Below are 17,805 nucleotides of genomic sequence, written 5' to 3'. Positions count from 1 at the left end.
CTGCTGCTTCACTCCCCAGTTGGCCACAACAGCTGCACCAATCCAACGCCAGGAGCTTCTTCCGGGTCTCCCAGGTGGGTGCAGGGGCCCAAGCACTTGGGCCATCTTCCACTGCTTTCCCAGGCCATAGCAGAGAGCTGGATTGGAAGTGGAGCAGCCAGGACTTGAACCAGCGCCCCTATGGGATGCTGGCACAGCAGGCAGCAACTTTACCTGCTACGCCACAGCGCTGGCCCCTCCTCCACTTCCGTTTCAGCTCTCTGCTGTGTCCTGGGAAAGCAGTAGAAGATGGCCCAAGTGCTTGGGCCCCTGCACCTGCATGGGAGACCTGGAAGAAACTCCTGGCTTCAGATCAGCTCTGCTCCAGCTGTCACAGCCATCTGGGGGAGTGAACCAGTAGATGGAAGACCTCTCTCTGAAATGCAGCGTTACAGAGAGGCAGAAGCAAACAACGACAACAAAGCAGCTTGGACTCAAACTGGTGTCCTGACATGGGGTGGTGACTTAACCCAGTGTGCCACGGCACTGGCCCTTGGTGACTATTCATTGACCGATGAACACCTCAGCCAGCCCTGCACCTGGGCCCCGTGATCTGAATGAAGGGACTGTCTGCGGGGACTGAAAGGAAGAACAGAACAGGTTTTTGGACATCTAAGCACCGGGTTTCACGCGTCTGCCCAGCAGAGTGGATCAGGATACTGCGGAAGCAGTAATGGCTGCCTCGCCTGAGCTGTCAGGGTGGTCAGCATCACCCCAGTGGCCACAGCGTCATCTGGTCCCAAGCGGTCTTAGGCCGCCAGCCCTGGATGCCCACTCAGAGGGCACTGTGGGACTGCCTGTCTTGGGCAGCACCTGTCACGCCAAGCGCACGCTGACCTGCAGACTGCGTGGCCGGACTCGTGCTGGCCCAGGAGTGTCCTTGGCCCTCGTCTGTACGAGATCCCAGAGCTCAGCCACAGCCTATCAGAGGGGCGACAGATCACTCTCCTGGTGGCGTTCTCGGAGCTCCTGGGATCCTACCTGTGCAGGGTCCCAGCCCATGACAGTCACCCCTCAGCGACACCACACTCACCCGTTCCTGGAAAACCACTTTAATCAGCTTGTGGGGGCAGGAGGGAGACCCAGGCTGAGCTTCAGGCCCCACCCAGCCGCCCTCCTGGCCCGACACAGGTTAGCAGCAGTTCTCAGAGGCCCTCGGCCTCCCACGGCGTAGTCAGGGCAAAGCCATCCCCAGAGAGCCGGCGGAGGGACGAGGCTGCAGGCGCCGGTGTTCAGCAGTCCGGGGCTCAGGGAGCAGCATGGAGTCACAGGAGGCTCCCCAGCAAGGCTTCCGGCCAGGGAGCTGCAGACAGCTGAGAGCTGAGACTGGCAAGTCCCAGGGGAGGGCAAAGGCACAGGGCACATGGCCACGGATGGCCGCCAGACAAGGCTGCCCACACAGCTCACGAGCCTGGGCCTCTGCAGGCACCTCCCCCCCCCAGCCTGGAAAGCTGGGGCCGGGCGGGCGAGGGGATTCCGCCCTGAGGCTCAGTGGCAGTTCTGACAGCTTGGGTGGCAAGGAACTCCGTTCATCCGGCAGCGGCAGCCCCCGCTGGTGTCCCCTGGGCCCTGGAGGGTGAGAGGAAGTGAAGAGAATGTCAGGGCAAAGAGGACAGCCCCCTGCTGTGTCCCCGCTGTGGGGGCCTTGGCCCTGCCAGTCATCTGTCAAGAGCAGCTCCGAGCCTCAGCCGCCCCCAGGAAGCAGGCGTGAACCCCGGCCCCGGTCTAGCTGCACCGGAGCCAGGCAGGGAAAGGCCCTGTGTTCCCTGCTGTCCTGGCAGGCGGGAGGGCGGCTCAGCCCCACATGCGGTAACCACAGCCCCGGCACGGACAGCCCCGCAGCAGACACTCTGGATTCTGTCATCCCCATTTCCCAGAAGAGGTGACTGGCAGCCAGCATGTGCCAGAGCCAGGGCCAACCCCTCAGCTCCACGTGGAGCCCTTGCTTGCTGCGCCCTCCTACGGGGCCAGCATCCTAGCCCGGGAGGCCACCTGGTCCTGAGATCTGCGGGGGAAAAGCCGCCAGCGCCGACAGGCAGACGGGTGCCGAGCCGTGGGCGCTGCACAGGTTTCACTGTCACACGGCCCTGCTCGCCTCCGGGCAGTTTTTCAGCCACAGAAAGACATGAAGAACACTGTGACCTTGAGGGGGTGCTGGAGTGGGCCCTGGGGCCGCAGTTTCTCAGGTCCTCCTCCAGGATGGCGCCCTCCCCTGCCCGCAGCCCTCTCCCCGCACTCACCCCGGGGCCCCAGCGCGGGCCCTTGGTGACCCAGCAGATCTCGGTGTGGCAGACGGTGCAGCGGATCCAGTCGCAGCCGTCCTTCTTCTGCACCACGATCTGGCACTGCGGGCAGTGCATGGCCTCCCCCTGCTGCAGCATCAGCTGGAGCGGAGCAGGCGCTGAGCTGGAGCCACCGCCCGCCTCACCCTGCCCCTGCCCCGCCCCGGAGCCGTGAAGTCCCCCCCGGGCTGCCCGCTCCTAGGTCCCCGTGGGCCCCGGCCTCTGCCAGAGGCTCTTCCTGCTGCTCACCACCTGCCCACTTGGCCCGAGGCCTTCCACTGGCTGGGAGTGACAGCCAGAGAGAGGGCAGGGCCTGCAGACGGAGCAAGCCCAGCCCCCAGAAGCCCCCAGGACTCGCGTCCCTCAGCCCTGCCCAGCCTCACCCTCAGCATCTCTGTCGTCTGCCGGGCAGCCACGTCATTCTGCGCCCGCAGGGCCAGGTCGTCCTGATACTCCCTGCAGTTCATGTGCTCGTGGATGGCCTGCAGGGGGCAAAGGGCAGAGGTGAAAGGTCCCCAGGGGACTGAAGCAGCAGCAGAGGGCCTGGCATCAGGCCCATTAGGTCCAACCACAGCCTGCAATGCCAGCACCCCTGTGAGCGCCAGTCCACATCCTGGCTGCTCCACTGCCAATCCAGCTCCCTGCTAGTTGACTAATTCACTCCCTGGGAGGCAGCAAGTGACAGCCCAGGTTCTTAGGCCCCTGCCACTCATGTGAGAGACCTACGTGGAGTTCCAGGCTCCTGGCTTGGGCCTGCCCCGGCCCTGGCCATTGCAGCCATCTGGAGAATGAACCAGCAATGGAAAAATCTCTCTGCCCCTCCCCCCACTTTTTTTAAGACTGACTTATTATCTGGAAGTTAGTTACAGAGGGACAGAAAGAGAAGTCTTCAGCCCGCTGGTTCACTCCCCGAATGGCCGCAAATGGCACATTAGCAGGGAGCTAGACTGGAAGTGGAGCAGCCGGGATGCGAACCAGCACCCATAGGGGCATCCGGCACTGCAGGCGGTGGCTTAACCCACTGCACAACACCGGCCCCGTGGACTCCAGGCCTCTAGATACCGTCAGTGACAGGGCTTCGCCTCCTGTCCACACACCCACTTTACAGAAGAGGACACTAAGGCTGGGGAGGTGGAGCCAAGGTCGTCACCCAGGGTGAGACTCTGTACCTCTGAAGCCCCGCCTGGGCAGCTCCCCCTGAGCCCCAGGCCTTAGGCCCCCACCCTGGTTCTGCCCAGGGCTCAGGGACTACACCTGCTCGGCTGAGACTACCCGGATACCCAAACTGCCGGCCTGCTCCTCACCTCAGCCAGCTTTTGAGGTGGCTGGGCCAGGGAGCTGCCTGGGAGAAGAATGCGGCAGGGCTCAGTCTGGCTGGGGTGGGGGGAGGCGGGGGGGCACAGCTCACTTCAGGACAAGGGTCGAGACTCAGCCTGGAGCCAGCCTTGGGGTCTGGGCTGGGACTGAGACTAAGGTCCAGTCAGAGCCAGGGACCAGGCTTGGCACGGGAACAGGAGGATTTTGCTATAGAGCCTGGTTCACATCAGGGTCAGGCCTGGCGCGTGGCAAGGATTGGGACTTGGGTGGGTCGGAACCTAGCCTGGGATTGAGGCACAGCCTAGGACTGGGGCCAGAACCGGGCTCGGCCCAGGGTTGAGGCTGCGTGTGAGGCCAGGGCTGCGACGTGGTTCAGGCCCAAGCCAGGCTCCGGCTGCCATGCAGCTCTTAGCTGTGACCAGCCAGTGGCACAGCTCCGCCCAGGACAGCAGGCACCGAGCAGTGAGCAGTGGGTCTCGCCCCTACCTTGCAGAGCAGGCAGTTGACATGGAAACACACAGGGCAGGTGAACTCGTTGACGTCATCCTCGAAGAAGCACCAGCCCTTGCAGTCCGGGGTCTTGCAGTGGTAGCTGAAGGCACTGCGGTTCTCGGCGATGGAGACGCTCAAGTCCAGAAAGCGCTGGTAGTCCTCGGGGGACAGGAGCTGGGACACATCGCAGCCTTGTCACTTGGGGTTCCCAGCACCTGACCTATGGTCCTCTGCACCAAGCGTCCCCCCGGACACCCCCAGCCAAGTCCCAGGCTCTGCTCTTGACTAACCTAACCCTTCTAGTCAAACACTCCACTTAAGAGGGGGCGCCAGTGTGTACCCTAGCCGCCCCACTTCCAATCTAGCTCCCCGCTGATGCACCTGGGGAGGCAGTGGAGGACGGCCAAGTCCTTGGGCCCCTGCACCCATGTGGGAGACCCAGAAGAAGCTCCTGGCTTTTCCCTGGCCCACACCTGCCTGTTGTGAGCACCTGGAAAGTGAACCAGTGGATGGAAGATCTCTGTCGCTCTGCCTCTCAAATAAATAAACCTTAAAACAGGCATCCACTCCTGCATCGCTCTGCTGCTCCCTGCCCCTCCACACTCGAAGCCCCGAGTGTGAGCTCCAGCCACTGATGCGTGTCCCCTCAGCAGATTCTGGTCCTTGTGGCCCTGAGTCCACACCCTGGGCAGGGCCCTCCCACCCGGATGCTGGCCTCGAGGTGTGACTTGCTGTAGCCAAGAGGAAGGGTCGCATCTACCTGGGGGCAGCAGGTGGGAAGCACAGGGGCTCCCCTACAGCCAAGCTGAGGCCCCTGCGACCAGCATGGGAGCAGGTGCACGGGCCCGGCCACCGCCCAGCCACAGCAGCCGAGACCACCCTAAACCAGGCCGCCACGCAAGCTGCCAGCTAAGCCCAACCAAAGGGCCGCCCTGCAGCTTCGTGAGCCGAGCAGGCAGCTGCTGTCCTAAGCCACCGCGAGCGACACTGCTGCCCGGGAACAGCTGCTGCAAGGGCCTTCCGTGTCACTCCGCTCTGGGTTCCTGCCGCACGCCCCTCACTGCCATCGTCACAACTCTTGAAACGGAAAGGCAGGCGGTAAGACACCGCACACGGAGGGCAGGGGCCTGACTCCCGGTCACGGGGCCAGGCCATCGGGCTGCAGCACACCCCTGGCCCGGCCCGGGTCTCCACAAGGACGGCTTCTCTCTGGGCTGGTCCTGCCTGGGGCCCCGGCTCCCCCAGGGAGGAAGCCACCCGCCCCTGGCCCCCCAGCGGAGCGAGACTTAGGGCCCGGGCCCGCCGTACCGCCCGGATCTCCCGCTCCAGCAGCTTGCCCGGGCACGAGTAGGTGTTGTCAATGAAGGGGCAGGAGACCTCGGCCTCCTGGCTGTTGCGGATGGTGCCCTGCAGGCACTCCCTGCGGAGCAGAGGGAGGGGGGGCGTGAGACCTGGACTTGGCGGGCTTCTCCTCAACTCTCCCCACCTCCCCTTGCCAGCCCCCAAGCGGGGCTCTCAGCCTGGCAGCCACGCCCTCCCCAGGTCCTCCCGCTCTGGCCACGAGGACCCCTCTGCTCCAGGGCTGCCTCCCAGGCGGGCTGTGGCCTGTGCTAGGATCCCTGTTATAGCAGCTGGCACATCGGTGACAGCCGACCCACGTCATCCCCAGGTAGGCGCTGGGCGAGCCCGGCAGCCAGGGCTCTCCAGTCTGCTGTGGCGGATGGACACACACACTCCCTCCGTGTGGGGCGGGGGGCCAGGGCAGTGGCCTCAGAGCGGTGGCCTGCCTGCCCCCAAAGCTCAGTGGGAAAGGGAGCCAGAGTACCCAGCATCCTCTCCGGGCTCCTCTAGGAGCTGTGCAGCCTGGGGTTAGTTGCTTGGCTTCTCTGAACCTATCTCATATGTAAAATGGGGAGACAGAGGGTACCTCCTCCAGGTTTCTGTGAGCGCCCAAGGAGCTGTGAGAGCGCAGGGCCCCCCCCACACTCAGCCCTGTGTGCCGGGGCGGGCGCACCTGCAGAAGGCGTGCAGACACTCCCGCAGCACCACGGCCTCGCCGGGCCCCAGCGCCGAGTAGCACACGGGGCACTCGGTGGGCTCGGCGCTCAGCACCAGGCTCCTCTGCTCCAGCTGGAGGTGCTGCAGGTAGTTCCCCTCCTGCTGCTGCTGCTTCCGCTGGGCACAGGGGCGGGGCCAGGCCCGGGGTCAGGCTGGGACTGGCCAGGAGGTGGGAGTGGGGCTGGGAGCAGGGCCGGGAAGGAGGTGGAGACGAGAGACGGCAGAGGGCCAGACGGGGTCAGGAAGGGGTGGGGCGGGGCTGCGCCCAGGGGAGAGCGGGGGAACGGTGAGGTGGCGAAGCCAGAGCAGAGCGAGGCTGCGGGTGCGCCGCGGAGTGGTCACGGTGGGTACAGCGGGCAGAGCCCGTGTCCACAGGAAGGGCAGGCACGAGAGCTGGCCCGATGCAGTCTGCCAGTGCCACCACAGGGCAGGTCCCAGGAAGGCAGGAGTGGGTCATGCTGGAGGGGAGGGGGAAGGGATGAGGGAGGGCGGGGTCAGGAGGAGGAGGTCCAGGGTGAGGTCGTGCGGGTACAGTGGGAGCCAGGTCACAGGTAGATGGGGATGAGGTCTAGGCTGAGGCATGCCAGGGTCATGGCCAGGGATGCATCTATGTACATGGGGGAGTGTGTATCAAAACGAGGGGAGCTGCAGCCACACAAAGGTGGGGCTGTGTCACAGCCAGGGAGTGGGCCTCAGCCAGAGGTGACCGAGAACATGGCCACAGTCCAGTGCAGGGTCACAGCGGCAGCATGAGCAGGCAAGGCGGAACGGGACAGCGGCAGTGCACAGGCGCCTCCCTCCCCAGCCCGGGGTGCAGGTGCCCGTCCCGGGCCTCCCGTGCCCACCTGCTGGTACTGGCGCAGCCCCTCCTCCTCGCCCGCCAGGCGCGCTCGCTCTTCCTCATCCGGCTGGTACGAGGCAGGGACCTGGTAGGCCTCAGGCCGCGCGCGGCAGCACATCTCACAGCCAGGCCGCGTGGGCTTGTTGATGAAGGTGCACCCCGGGCACTGCCAGCCCACCTGGGGGCACAGGGAACGTGAGCCAGACAGGGCGGGGCACGGGCCAGGGAGGAGGGCCACGGAGGCTGCTTACCGGCGGGGGCTCAGGGACTGCATCTGGCTCCTGGGGGGCTGCTGGCTTCGGGGTGGCCGGCTCCAGGGGGCCCCTTGGCTGCAGCGTGAGGTCCTTGAAGCCCAGATCTGCAGACAAGGTGAAGGTTGGCAGATCCGTGCGGCCCACTCCCCAGCCAGCCCACAGGCCTCCCTCCTCCCTAGGTCCCCAGGCCCAGCCTGCCGGGGTCAGGGCCCTGCTGCTCCCATAAGACCCCGTGTCACACCATCCTGCACCTCCGGTGAGCCTGGGGGTAGGGGGCGGTCCTGACTCGGAACCGTAGAAGAGGAAGCGTGGGACACCGACGCCCTGCGTCAGGGCAGAGCCGGGAGCCCCGTGGCCGGCAGGGATGACGGGGACGGAGCCGCGCCCCATAGCCAAATTCTACGTCTGAAGGACAGCGGCAGGCCGGCTGGCAGAGCCCAGCGAACTCTACAGGCGGGGTAACCACATCCCAGCCGACCTGCGGGACGGGGGCGTGACCGTGGCAACGGGAGTGGACCACGTTTCTCGTGAAGGAAACGCTCACACCGGGGGTGTCCATGGCAAAGCGTCACGGGGTTTATAGTCCAGGTTTTTTGGCCCCTCCCACGCCAGCGGCCCTCGGTGCTCCCGGTGGGCGTCTCCTGCTGAGGACGGGGCTCACCTTCCAGCATCCGCAGCTGCCGCTGGCGGTGCAGCTCCTGAGGGTTGAGCGAGGTGTTGCGGGCCGACAGCAGGTACAGGTAGGCGCTGTCCCCGTTCCGCCGCACCCCATGCGAGTGCAGGGTCTCCTGGTCTCGTGCCAGCCGCTGCCCAATCACCCACTGCTGCAGGACGGGTGGGAAGCCGTAGTCCAGGAACACCTGGCGGGGCACCGACAGACGGCAGTGGCGGGGAGGGCGGAGGCGCGGGAGGCGGGGCCGGGGGCTGAGGACAGGCCGAAGGCACCGCTCTCACCATGTCCTTGAGGGAAGCCACCGTCATGTCGGGGCGCACCGTGAGCCAGATGGTGACCGTGTGCATCTGCGCATCCTCCACGCTCACCCACAGCCTGGGGGAAGGAAGGGCAAGGCTGCACAGGAGTCCTTGCTTGCACGTGGGCTTCAGTCTGGGGAGGGGCTGCCCTGGATTCCCACGCCCCTGAACCCCTCCTGTGCTAGAATCTACAGCTTACCCCCCTCACTGGCTCCCCACTGCTGTTGGGACAAGCCAAACCCTGCGGCTCGGCACCCCGCACTACCTCCTCCCCCACACTGCAGCCACACTCCCAGGCCCAGCTGTCTACGGCCAGGAATCTTCCTCACACTTAACATTAACTCAGTCCTTGCAACGAACCCCCGAGGCAGGTGGCACTGCTGCACAACCCCCTTTCTACAGCTAAGACCATGGGGCGCAGATAGGTGCTGGGGTCTCCACCCAAGAAAGCAGGCGATGACCGCTGGAGGGCGGACTCCACAGAGACAGGGGAAGTGGTCTAACACCGACTTCCTCAAAGACCCGCCAACACTTCAGGCAGGTGAAGAGCAGGAGAGGAAGAGCTAAGGTAAAGATGATTTAGGGTGCAGGGCTGCAAAGCCTAGCTGGGTCCTTCAGCGAGGCTGGGAACACACCGCTTCCAATAAGGAAGAGACCGGAAGCAACTGGGGAATGAGGCGGAGGTTTTCAACATTAAAAAGTGACTGCTGGCCCAGGCCGGGGACACGGCAGTTAAATCCCTGCTGGATACATCGGCATCCCGCCACAGCCCTCTCGGAGCACCTGGTTTGAGCCCTGGCTACTCCACTTCCAATCCAGCTTCCTGCTAATCTACTCCCTGGGAGGTAGCAGGTAATGGCCCAAGTACTGGGGCCCCTGCCACCCACGTGGGCAACCCAGACGGGGTTTCCGGCTCCTGGCTTCGGTCTGACCCAGCCTTGGCTGTTACTGGCATCTGGGGAGCAAAGCAGCGCATGGAAAATCTGTTGCTCTGCCTTTCAAATAAATGAATCTTAAGCGCACACACACACGCACACACACACACACAAAGCTACCCCCTCCAGACTCAGAGGACTATAATCAAAGATAAGAAGTGCTGGAGAAGGTCTGGAGAAGCTGGCGCCCTGAACACACTCCCAGTGGGAATGTAAAATGGTGCAGCCACTTTGTTGTCTTTAAAATTTACTTGAAGCCGGCACCGCAGCTCACTAGGCTAATCCTCCGCCTAGCGGCGCCGGCACACCGGGTTCTAGTCCCGGTTGGGGCGCCGGATTCTGCCCCGGTTGCCCCTCTTCCAGGCCAGCTCTCTGCTGTGGCCCGGGAGTGCAGTGGAGGATGGCCCAGGTGCTTGGGCCCTGCACCCCATGGGAGACCAGGAGAAGCTCCTGGCTCCTGCCATCGGATCAGCGCGGTGCGCCGGCCACGGCGGCCATTGGAGGGTGAACCAACGGCAAAAGGAAGACCTTTCTCTCTGTCTCTCTCTCTCACTGTCCACTCTGCCTGTCAAAAAAGAAAAAAAAAAAGAAAAAGAATTACTTGAAAGTGAGAGTTACAGAGAGGGGGAGACAGAGAGATCTTCCATCCCCTGGACCACTCGCCAGATGGCTACAACGGCCAGGAGCTTCATCTGGGTCTCCCACGTGGGTGCAGGGGCCCAAACACTTGGACTATCTGCTGCTGCTTTCCCAGGTCATTAGCAGGGAGCTGGATTGGAAGTGGAGTGGTCTTGAACCAGTGCCCATATGGGATGCTGGCACTGTAGGCAGTGGCTTTACCCGCTATGTCACAACTCCAGCCCCAGTGCAACCACTTTGAAAAACAATCTGACAGCTCTTCCAATGGTTAAACAGTCACCATATGGTCCAGGAATTCCACTTGAGATAAAAACATGTCCATGTTAAAACGTGGACACAAATGTTCATGGCAACATCATTCATAACAGAACAGAAACAACCCACATGTCCATCAACCGATGAATGGAGGATGAAATGCAGTGTCCACACAACGGATGATTTTTTTTCAAAAGTTGCCAATAGGCAATTTGTTAAAGATTTAATTTAATTGTTTGAAAGAGTTACAGAGACAGGAAGAGAGAGAGAGATCTTCCACCTGCTGGTTTACTCCCCAGATGACCACAACTGCCTGGGCTGGGCCAGACGGAAGCCAGGGGCTTCTTCCCCGTCTCCCATACAGGTGCAGGGGCCCAAGCACTTGGGCCATCTTCCACTGCCCTCCCAAGCATATTAGCAGGGAGCTGGATTGGAAGTGGAGGAGCCAGCACTGCAGGCAGCAGCTTAACACAGCACAGGCCCCTGGACGATTATTCAGAATGACGCTCTATGGGCAGGCCGAGCTCAGGACACCGGCATTCTATGCGGGAGAGCGTGGGTTCAAGTCCCGGCTCTGCTTTGGATGCCAGCTTCCTGCTAATGAGCACCCTGGGAGGCAGCAGTGATGGTTCGAGAATGTGGGCCCCTGATACCCGTCTGGGAGACCAGATGGAGTTCCTAGCTCCTGACTTCAGCCGGGTCCAGCCCTGGCTGTTGTGGGTGTTAGGGGAATGAATTAGGGATGGAAGATTTTTCAAATAACAGGAAAATACGTAGATTTTAAAATCTATTTACTTTTTAAGATGATGTATGCAACATATGAATCTAGAAAACTTGATGCACAGTAAAAAGAAGCCAGACCCCAAAGGGCCACATGTCCCAGTTCCTCTTGTGTGAAATCTCCAGAGCTGGCAAAGCCCTAGCTATGAAGCAGGTGCGTGGTTCCCTGGGGCTGGAGGCTGAGGAGGGGACCGGAGTAACCGGGTGCACCGTTTCCTTCTGAGAGGACGAAAAGGCTCCAAAAGGGATCATGGTACCCGGTGCACAGCTTTCAGTAAACTGAAGGAGGTCACTGAACGATTTGCCCGAAATGGCCGAGCTGTAGGATGCGAGTCTGACCTCCACAGAATGTGGGAAAAAAATCAAATTCTCCATGTGGAGAACTGAGAATCAGAAACTAAAACTACTGCTATTACATAGCTTATAAAAAAAGGCAGGGAAGGGGCCAGCACTGTGGTATAACAGGGAAAGCCACTGTCTGCAGTGCCGGCATCCCATATGGGCACCGGGCACCGGTTCGAGTCCTGGCTGCTCCACTTCCAGTCCGGCTCTCTGCTGTGGCCTGGGAAAGTAGAAGATGATGACCCAAGTCCTTAAGCCCCTGTACCTGCATGGGAGACCCAGAAAAAGCTCCTGGCTTCAGATCGGCGCAGCTCTGCCCGTTGCAGCCAATTGGGGAGTGAACCAGCAGATGGAAGACCTCTCTGCCTCTCTTTCTCTGGGTAATTCTGACTTTCAAATAAATATTAAAGAGCCGGCGCCGTGGCTCACTAGGCTAATCCTCCACCTTGCGGCGCCGGCACACCGGGTTCTAGTCCCGGTTGGGGCGCCGGATTCTGTCCCGGTTGCCCCTCTTCCAGGCCAGCTCTCTGCTATGGCCAGGGAGTGCAGTGGAGGATGGCCCAGGTGCTTGGGCCCTGCACCCCGTGGGAGACCAGGAAAAAGCACCTGGATCCTGGCTCCTGCCATCGGATCAGCGCGGTGCGCCGGCTGCAGCGGCGGCCATTGGAGGGTGAACCAACGGCAAAAGGAAGACCTTTCTCTCTCTGTCTCTCTCTCTCACTGTCCACTCTGCCTGTCAAAAATTAAAAAAAAAAATAAATAAATAAATAAATAAATAAATAAATATTAAAAAAAAAAAAAAAGGAGGGGGGAGAGGGGACAAAAACCCCAGGCGGCAACACCAACGGGTGACTCTGCCAGGACTGTGCTAAGCATTTCAGCATCAGGTTCAGGTCTCCCAGGGTGCAGACGGCAGAACGTGTTCGCCTTTGCCTCCCCTGGCAGAAGCTGTTCTGAATTCCTGTGGGATGCACCACTGCACCGCACAGCCCCGCATCCAGCCAAGGAAGTGTGAGAGTAAGTCCTGCTCCACAGCCACAGGAAGTGAGAGGGAAAAGCAGGTACGACTTCTGAGTTATGCTCTTCAGGGGAGTCTTCCCTTCTGTGTGATGGCTGGGGTTGGGACAGCCACTTTGGACCATGAGGTGAATCTCAGAATGAAGACCATGAATGGCAGAAGGCAGCAGCAGCCTGAGCCTCCGAGGACAAAGAGGAACACAGCCTCCACCCGGACCGCCTGCCTACAGGTTTGTTTGTTTTTTTGAAGATTTGAGAGAGAGGGAGACAGAGGTCTTCCGTCTGCTGGTCCACCTCCCAAATGCCCACAACAGCTAGAGCTGGGCAAATCGAAGCCAGGAGCTTTCTCTGGGTCTCCCACATGGGTGCAGGGGCCCAAGCACTTGGGCCATCTTCTACCGCTTTCCCAGGCCATAGCAGAAAGCTGGATCAGAATTGGAGCGTGCGGGATGTGAACTGACACCATGTGGGAGGCCAGTGCTGCAGGCAGAGGCTTAACTTACTACAAAACAGTGCCGGCCCCAGGCCACCAGACTTGTTTATGCCACCACGGTGTTGTTCTGTCACAGGCCAGCCATGCCAGTGCGTGTCCTCACAGCCTCAAGACAGTTCATTATCATCCCAATTTACCAGACAATCTAAGTGCTCAGAGGGCAGGTGCCCTGCCCTGTGTCTCAGTTGATGTGCAACACACCTGGGGTTTGAAACCAGGGGGTGGGGGTGGGGGTGGGGGTGGGGATGGGGGCGGTCACTGTGGCAGAGTAGGTTAAGCCTCTGCCTGTGCACCAGCCTCCCATAGAGGCGCCAGTTCAAGTCCCAGCTGTTCTGCTTCCAAGCCAGCATCCCTGCTAACGCACCTGGGAAAGCAGCAGATGGCCCAAGTGCTTGGGCCCCTGCACCCACGTGGGAGATCCAGAGGAAGCTCCTGGCTTAGGCTTGACCCAGCTCTGATCATTGTGGCTGTCTGGGGAGTAAACCAGCAGATAGAAGACCTCTCTGTTAACTCCTCCCTCTCAAATAAATCTTTAAAAAAAAAAAAAACAAGTCTCAGGCCAGCCCTGTGGTACACGGCTAAGCGGCGGCCCTGTATCAGGGCAGTGGTTCGAGTCTTGGCTGTTCCACTCCCATCCCACTCCCTGCTAACGTGCTGCGAAAGCACTTAGGCCTCTGCACCCACATGGGAGAGGCAGACGGGGCTTCAGGCTCCTGGTTTTGGCCTGGTCCAGCCCCGGCCACTGCCATCACCTGAGGAGAGAACCCGCGGATGGAAGATCTGTCTCTCCCCATCCACCTCTCACTCTCCCCTTCAAGTATTTTTTTTTAAGAGAAAGAAAAGGAGAGGAAACAAAAAAAGGAAGAACAAGAAAAGAAATTAAATGAAACCAGGTTTTCCGGCCTCAGCGCCTGCCACCAGGAGTAACTTTTCTACAGGCCAGCATGTGCGGGTGCCAACAGCGGCTGGGGAAGCCGAGGCCTGGGCCCCGCGGGCCGCGCGGCTCACCTGATGTCCTTTGTGGGGGAGGCCTCAGGCTTCAGCTGCATGCGCAGGGGCACCCGCTGCTCCGCCAGCCAGGTGGCACACTTCACAGCCGCCTGCTCATCGCCGCCCGCCACTGCCCTGGCCAGGCTCAGCGCCATCTCCTCGGCTGAGGGCCAGCACAGCAGGCACAGGTTAGCACGGGATCCTCTCCGGAGCGGGGTGGGGGAGGGGGGCAGGAGTCCCTGCCGCTTCCTGGCGAACCCCCACACATCCCTCGACAGCCGGCTTCCAGGTCCATCTCTTTCGGGGCCTGCTGGGACTCTCCCTCCCCCAGGCTACTGGGACCCATTCCCCCCCACCCCCGCTCTCCAGGGGCTCGGGAGAGTAACGCTGGGGGAGGAGCAGGTGGAAAGGGCGCCCGGTGGGGGAGGGGGGGAAAGGCCTCGGGCGAGAAATGCCGGACGTAAACAGAAATGCCGGCAGAGGGAGCCCGGGGCTGAGCCCGGCAGGCTGGGGGTCCCCGAGGCCCGCAGGCCGGGCCGGGGGCTTTAACGGCACAGCAGTAAGGGAGGCGGAGCGAGGGGGTGAGGGCAGGAGCGGCAGCACGCCGGGGCCCCGGTCGGCGAGGTCGTCCCCTTCAGGGCTCTGCGTCCTCGGGAAACCCCCACCCCGCTCCCGGAGCAGAGCCGGCTCAGGGCCTCGAGGCCCGAAGGGCGGAACTGCAGGGGCAGGTGGGCCGAGGGCGGGAGGGAGCCCCGTCTCCAGGCCCTTCTGCGTAGGCAAGGCAGGGTCCCGCCCGAGGCCCCACGCCGCGCCCACCTTTCTTGGTCTTCTCGTCCATCGGGGGCGGCTGCACCCATCCCCCCTAGGGGGCCGTGGCTCCGGGGAATCGCTGCCTTCGGTCACCTGGGGGAGCGCAGGGGACCAGGAGCGGCTCAGGGCCCCGCGGGCGGCCTACACTCTGCGGGAGCCTCGGCGGCCCGGGCGGGAGTCGGGGTCGAGGGCCGCACCCCGCCCGGGGCGGTGCAAGCGCGGCGGCGGCGGCGAGCCCGCGACGGGCGAGAGGGGTGCGGGCGGCGGGGACCCCACTACTCCCCGCAGCCCGACCCCGGCCCCTCCCGGAGGCGCCGCTGACAGAACCAGGAGGGGGAGGGGCGCCGCCTGGGCGGAAGAGAAAGTGAAAGCGGCGGCCCCGGAAGTGGGCCGGCTCAGGCCCGGAAAGCTGTCAGCTCAGCTGGATCCCCGGTCAGCGGCCGCAGACACCCGGGCTGTCCGTCCCTGGCGTCCCCGACCCCACCAAGCGGTCCCGGGGGCGCAGGACCCCGGCCCCAGGCGACCCCGTCCCGTACCCCGGGGCTGACCGCCGACTCCTGGGCTTCGCGGGGGGCGGGGCCGGGGCTGGCCGGCGGGGGCGGGGCGGGCGCTCTGTGAGCCCTGGCTCGCACCTGTCCCCTCGGGCGGCCGGCACACCGGGACGGACGCTGCCTCTAGCGGCGACCCTCCCCTTTCCACGGGGCCATGGGTGAGGTTTGCATTCTCAGCAAAGGCTGGCAACCCTTTGCGTGCCCCCAGCATCCCGCCCCTTTTAGTTTTGCTCATCCCGTGGCTCCGCAGATCCCGCGGGCTGCACCTGCAGAGTGGATCCAGGAGCCGTCGCCTCCTCTCGCTGCACCTGTGCTCAGTTCTCTGCTATTTCGGGGTCCGGGGACCGGCATCACTGGGCGCCTTGCTTCACTGCCCAGCCCGTTCCCGCCCACTGCTACCCGACAGGCCTGTTGAAATGTCAATCAAGCCATGTCACGCCCCACACTCAAATACTCCGGTGCGACTACAGGAAAAGCGAAGTGTCTTTGAGGCCCGCCTCGCCCCCTACTACGCCTCTGACTACTGCCCCCTCCCCCCCCACTCAAGCGCCACTGGCCCCCTGGGTCCCGGAACAGGAACCCCCTCGCATAGCCCAGATGCGAGTCTGGATGCTTCGCTCCTCGTTGATCTTGGTCTCTCCTCAATCTCCCCTGGCCGCCCCATCTGAACCTGACATCCGCACGCTGGCTTCAGTTGCCGCTCTCAGCATGTGTTACTGCGAATATGTATCTTGCCTCTTGGTCTGTTTTCTGCTTCCAGAGGGCAGACTTCCGTGTTGCTCACTGCTGTTTTTTGTCTAGGGCAGTTCCTGATGTGCGACAGGTGCGTGAGCTGTAGGTTAAATGAGCTAACGGAGCACCAGCTTTCATCTGGCCTGAAAGAGCCCTTAAGACGATGGTCCTCACCTGGGGAGCCCTCAACACCTCTGATGCCCAGGCCACATGGCAGGGGAGCTAACGGGCAATGCCTGGGGCTGGGCGGGCATCAGGCGTGGTGAAGTCCTGGGGTGTCTGAGAAGCCAAGTTTGACAGCTGCTGCTTTTCAGTGGTCTGCAGACAGATGTTGTTCATTTTTGTTTAGACCTCATTCTTTAAATTGTAATTCTTCTCAGTTGTATTTGGAAGACACAGATCTTCCATCCACTGGTTTATTCCCCCAGATAACCTCAACATTCCTCCCAAGTAACCAGGAGTCCAGAACTCAAGCCGTGTTTCCCATGGGGACCAGGGGGCCCCCAGAATTCGAGCCCCCCATGGTGCCCATCAGCAGGCAGCTGGGATCGGGAGTAGAACCAGGACTGAACCCGGCCACTCTGATGGGGGTGCAGGTGTCCCAAGAGGCGCCTTAACTCCTGCACCAAATTCCTGCCCCTGAAGTTTCTCTCTCCATTTCAGAGGCAGGCAGACTGAGAGAGACCGAGAGGGCTCCTGGGGCCGGCGTTGTGGTGTGGGGGTAAAGCTGCCGCCTGTAATGCCAGCATCCCATAGAGGCCCGCGGGTTTGTGTCCTGGCTGCTCTGCTTCCAATCCAGCTCCCTACTAATGGCCTGGAAAAAGCGGAAAATGCCCCAAGTTTTCAGTCCCCTACCACCCACATAGGAGACCCAGATGAAGCTCCTGGCTTTGGTCTGGCCCACACTGGCCATTGCAGCCCTCTGGGGTGTGAGTGGATGGAAGACCTCCCTTTCTACCTCCGACTTTCAAATAAATCAATCTTTAAAATAAAAAAGAGCGAGCAAGCTCCTAGCTGCTGGTTCACTATCTAAAATGTCTATCAGGTGGGGCTGGGCCAGAGCCAGGAACCAGAAACTCAGCCCAAATCTCTCACGTGGGTGGCAGGGACCCAGTTATTTGAGTCATTAGTGCGAAGCTGGAGGTAGAAGCAAGAGCTGGTAATGGAACCCAGACATCGAGAAACGGAACGCAGGCCTCCAGGCTAAGCGCCTCCCACTCCTTTGCCTTTTGAATTCTGAGACCACCACTTGAAGGGCTGAGGCTAAGCCTATTGGAGGACCCACCTGCTGCCCCCCCCCCCCCCCAAGAATCGTAAACTAGCAAGTTCAGGCGTTGGTTTTGCCACACCCTGACATAGCTTTTCCACCAGGGGCAGGATTTCTCCCCCCTTCACTGTGGCAGATTTTCCTTGGTCCTGTAATGAACACCGACAAACTCCACATCTCAGAAACTTAGCATGGGAAGCTCGCCCCTGCTCCACGCGGATCTGGTGGTCCACATCTACTTTTAGCCGGGAACTGGAGCCTCCAGAAGGCTGCAGTAGGGAGCAGGTGGGCAGGGAAGTGAGCCCCACCTCCCCGACACTTCAGCCTGCACACCATTGGTCAGAACTTGTCATGTGACGGTGGGGACGGCTAGGAGATGTGATGTCTGTCACTGCTGCAAGGAACTAACAACAGGTGTGATAGCGCCCGTGGGGGGCTCTGCGTGGGTGCCTTGCTGGTGCCCCCCCCCCCGGCAGGCATTCAGTGATGGTTGCTGGATTGCTAAGTGATGAGGGGCGGGACAGGCCATGTGGATCCTGTTTACCTCCCAGTAGCAGAGGGAATCCTCAGTTGAATTTCCCTCCCTCCCAGTGAGAGGTTGTAAAACTCTTAGATCAGGCTGACTCAGAGAACACCAATGGAAGCGGAAAGCCCTTACTACCTGGGGCAGGGGTGTGGCTCCACCCAGCCCTGGCTAAGGGGAAAGTGGATTTTACGTTTCTAGGCGGGCAGTGTTTGT

General features: G+C 61.7%; 1 protein-coding gene across 2 annotated transcripts; it reads right to left on the bottom strand.

Annotated features, from left to right (window-relative positions):
* Positions 1-1,075: 1,075 nt before the first annotated feature.
* RBCK1 (RANBP2-type and C3HC4-type zinc finger containing 1) lies at positions 1,076-15,464 on the bottom strand. Of its 2 annotated transcripts, XM_051845153.2 has the most exons (13): positions 15,334-15,464; positions 14,523-14,609; positions 13,725-13,869; positions 8,238-8,331; positions 7,945-8,143; positions 7,281-7,387; positions 7,034-7,207; positions 6,145-6,305; positions 5,439-5,550; positions 4,125-4,304; positions 2,705-2,803; positions 2,280-2,423; positions 1,076-1,608 (listed from the first exon to the last, which is right to left on the bottom strand). In XM_051845153.2, the coding sequence occupies exons 2-13, from the start codon at positions 14,542-14,544 to the stop codon at positions 1,528-1,530; spliced, it is 1,518 nt and encodes a 505-aa protein (XP_051701113.2). In that variant the 5' UTR covers positions 14,545-14,609; positions 15,334-15,464; the 3' UTR covers positions 1,076-1,527. The 2 variants fall into 2 exon arrangements, with proteins under 2 accessions (XP_051701113.2, XP_069907523.1); XM_070051422.1 differs by lacking the exons at positions 6,145-6,305; positions 15,334-15,464 and having other exon boundaries at positions 14,523-14,849.
* Between the last annotated feature and the right edge of the window lie 2,341 nt (positions 15,465-17,805).

Source organism: Oryctolagus cuniculus, chromosome 11, assembly GCF_964237555.1.
Source record: "Oryctolagus cuniculus chromosome 11, mOryCun1.1, whole genome shotgun sequence".
Lineage (NCBI taxonomy): Eukaryota > Metazoa > Chordata > Mammalia > Lagomorpha > Leporidae > Oryctolagus > Oryctolagus cuniculus.
Note: the sequence above shows the minus strand (reverse complement) of the source record. Positions and strands in the feature narration are given on the sequence as shown.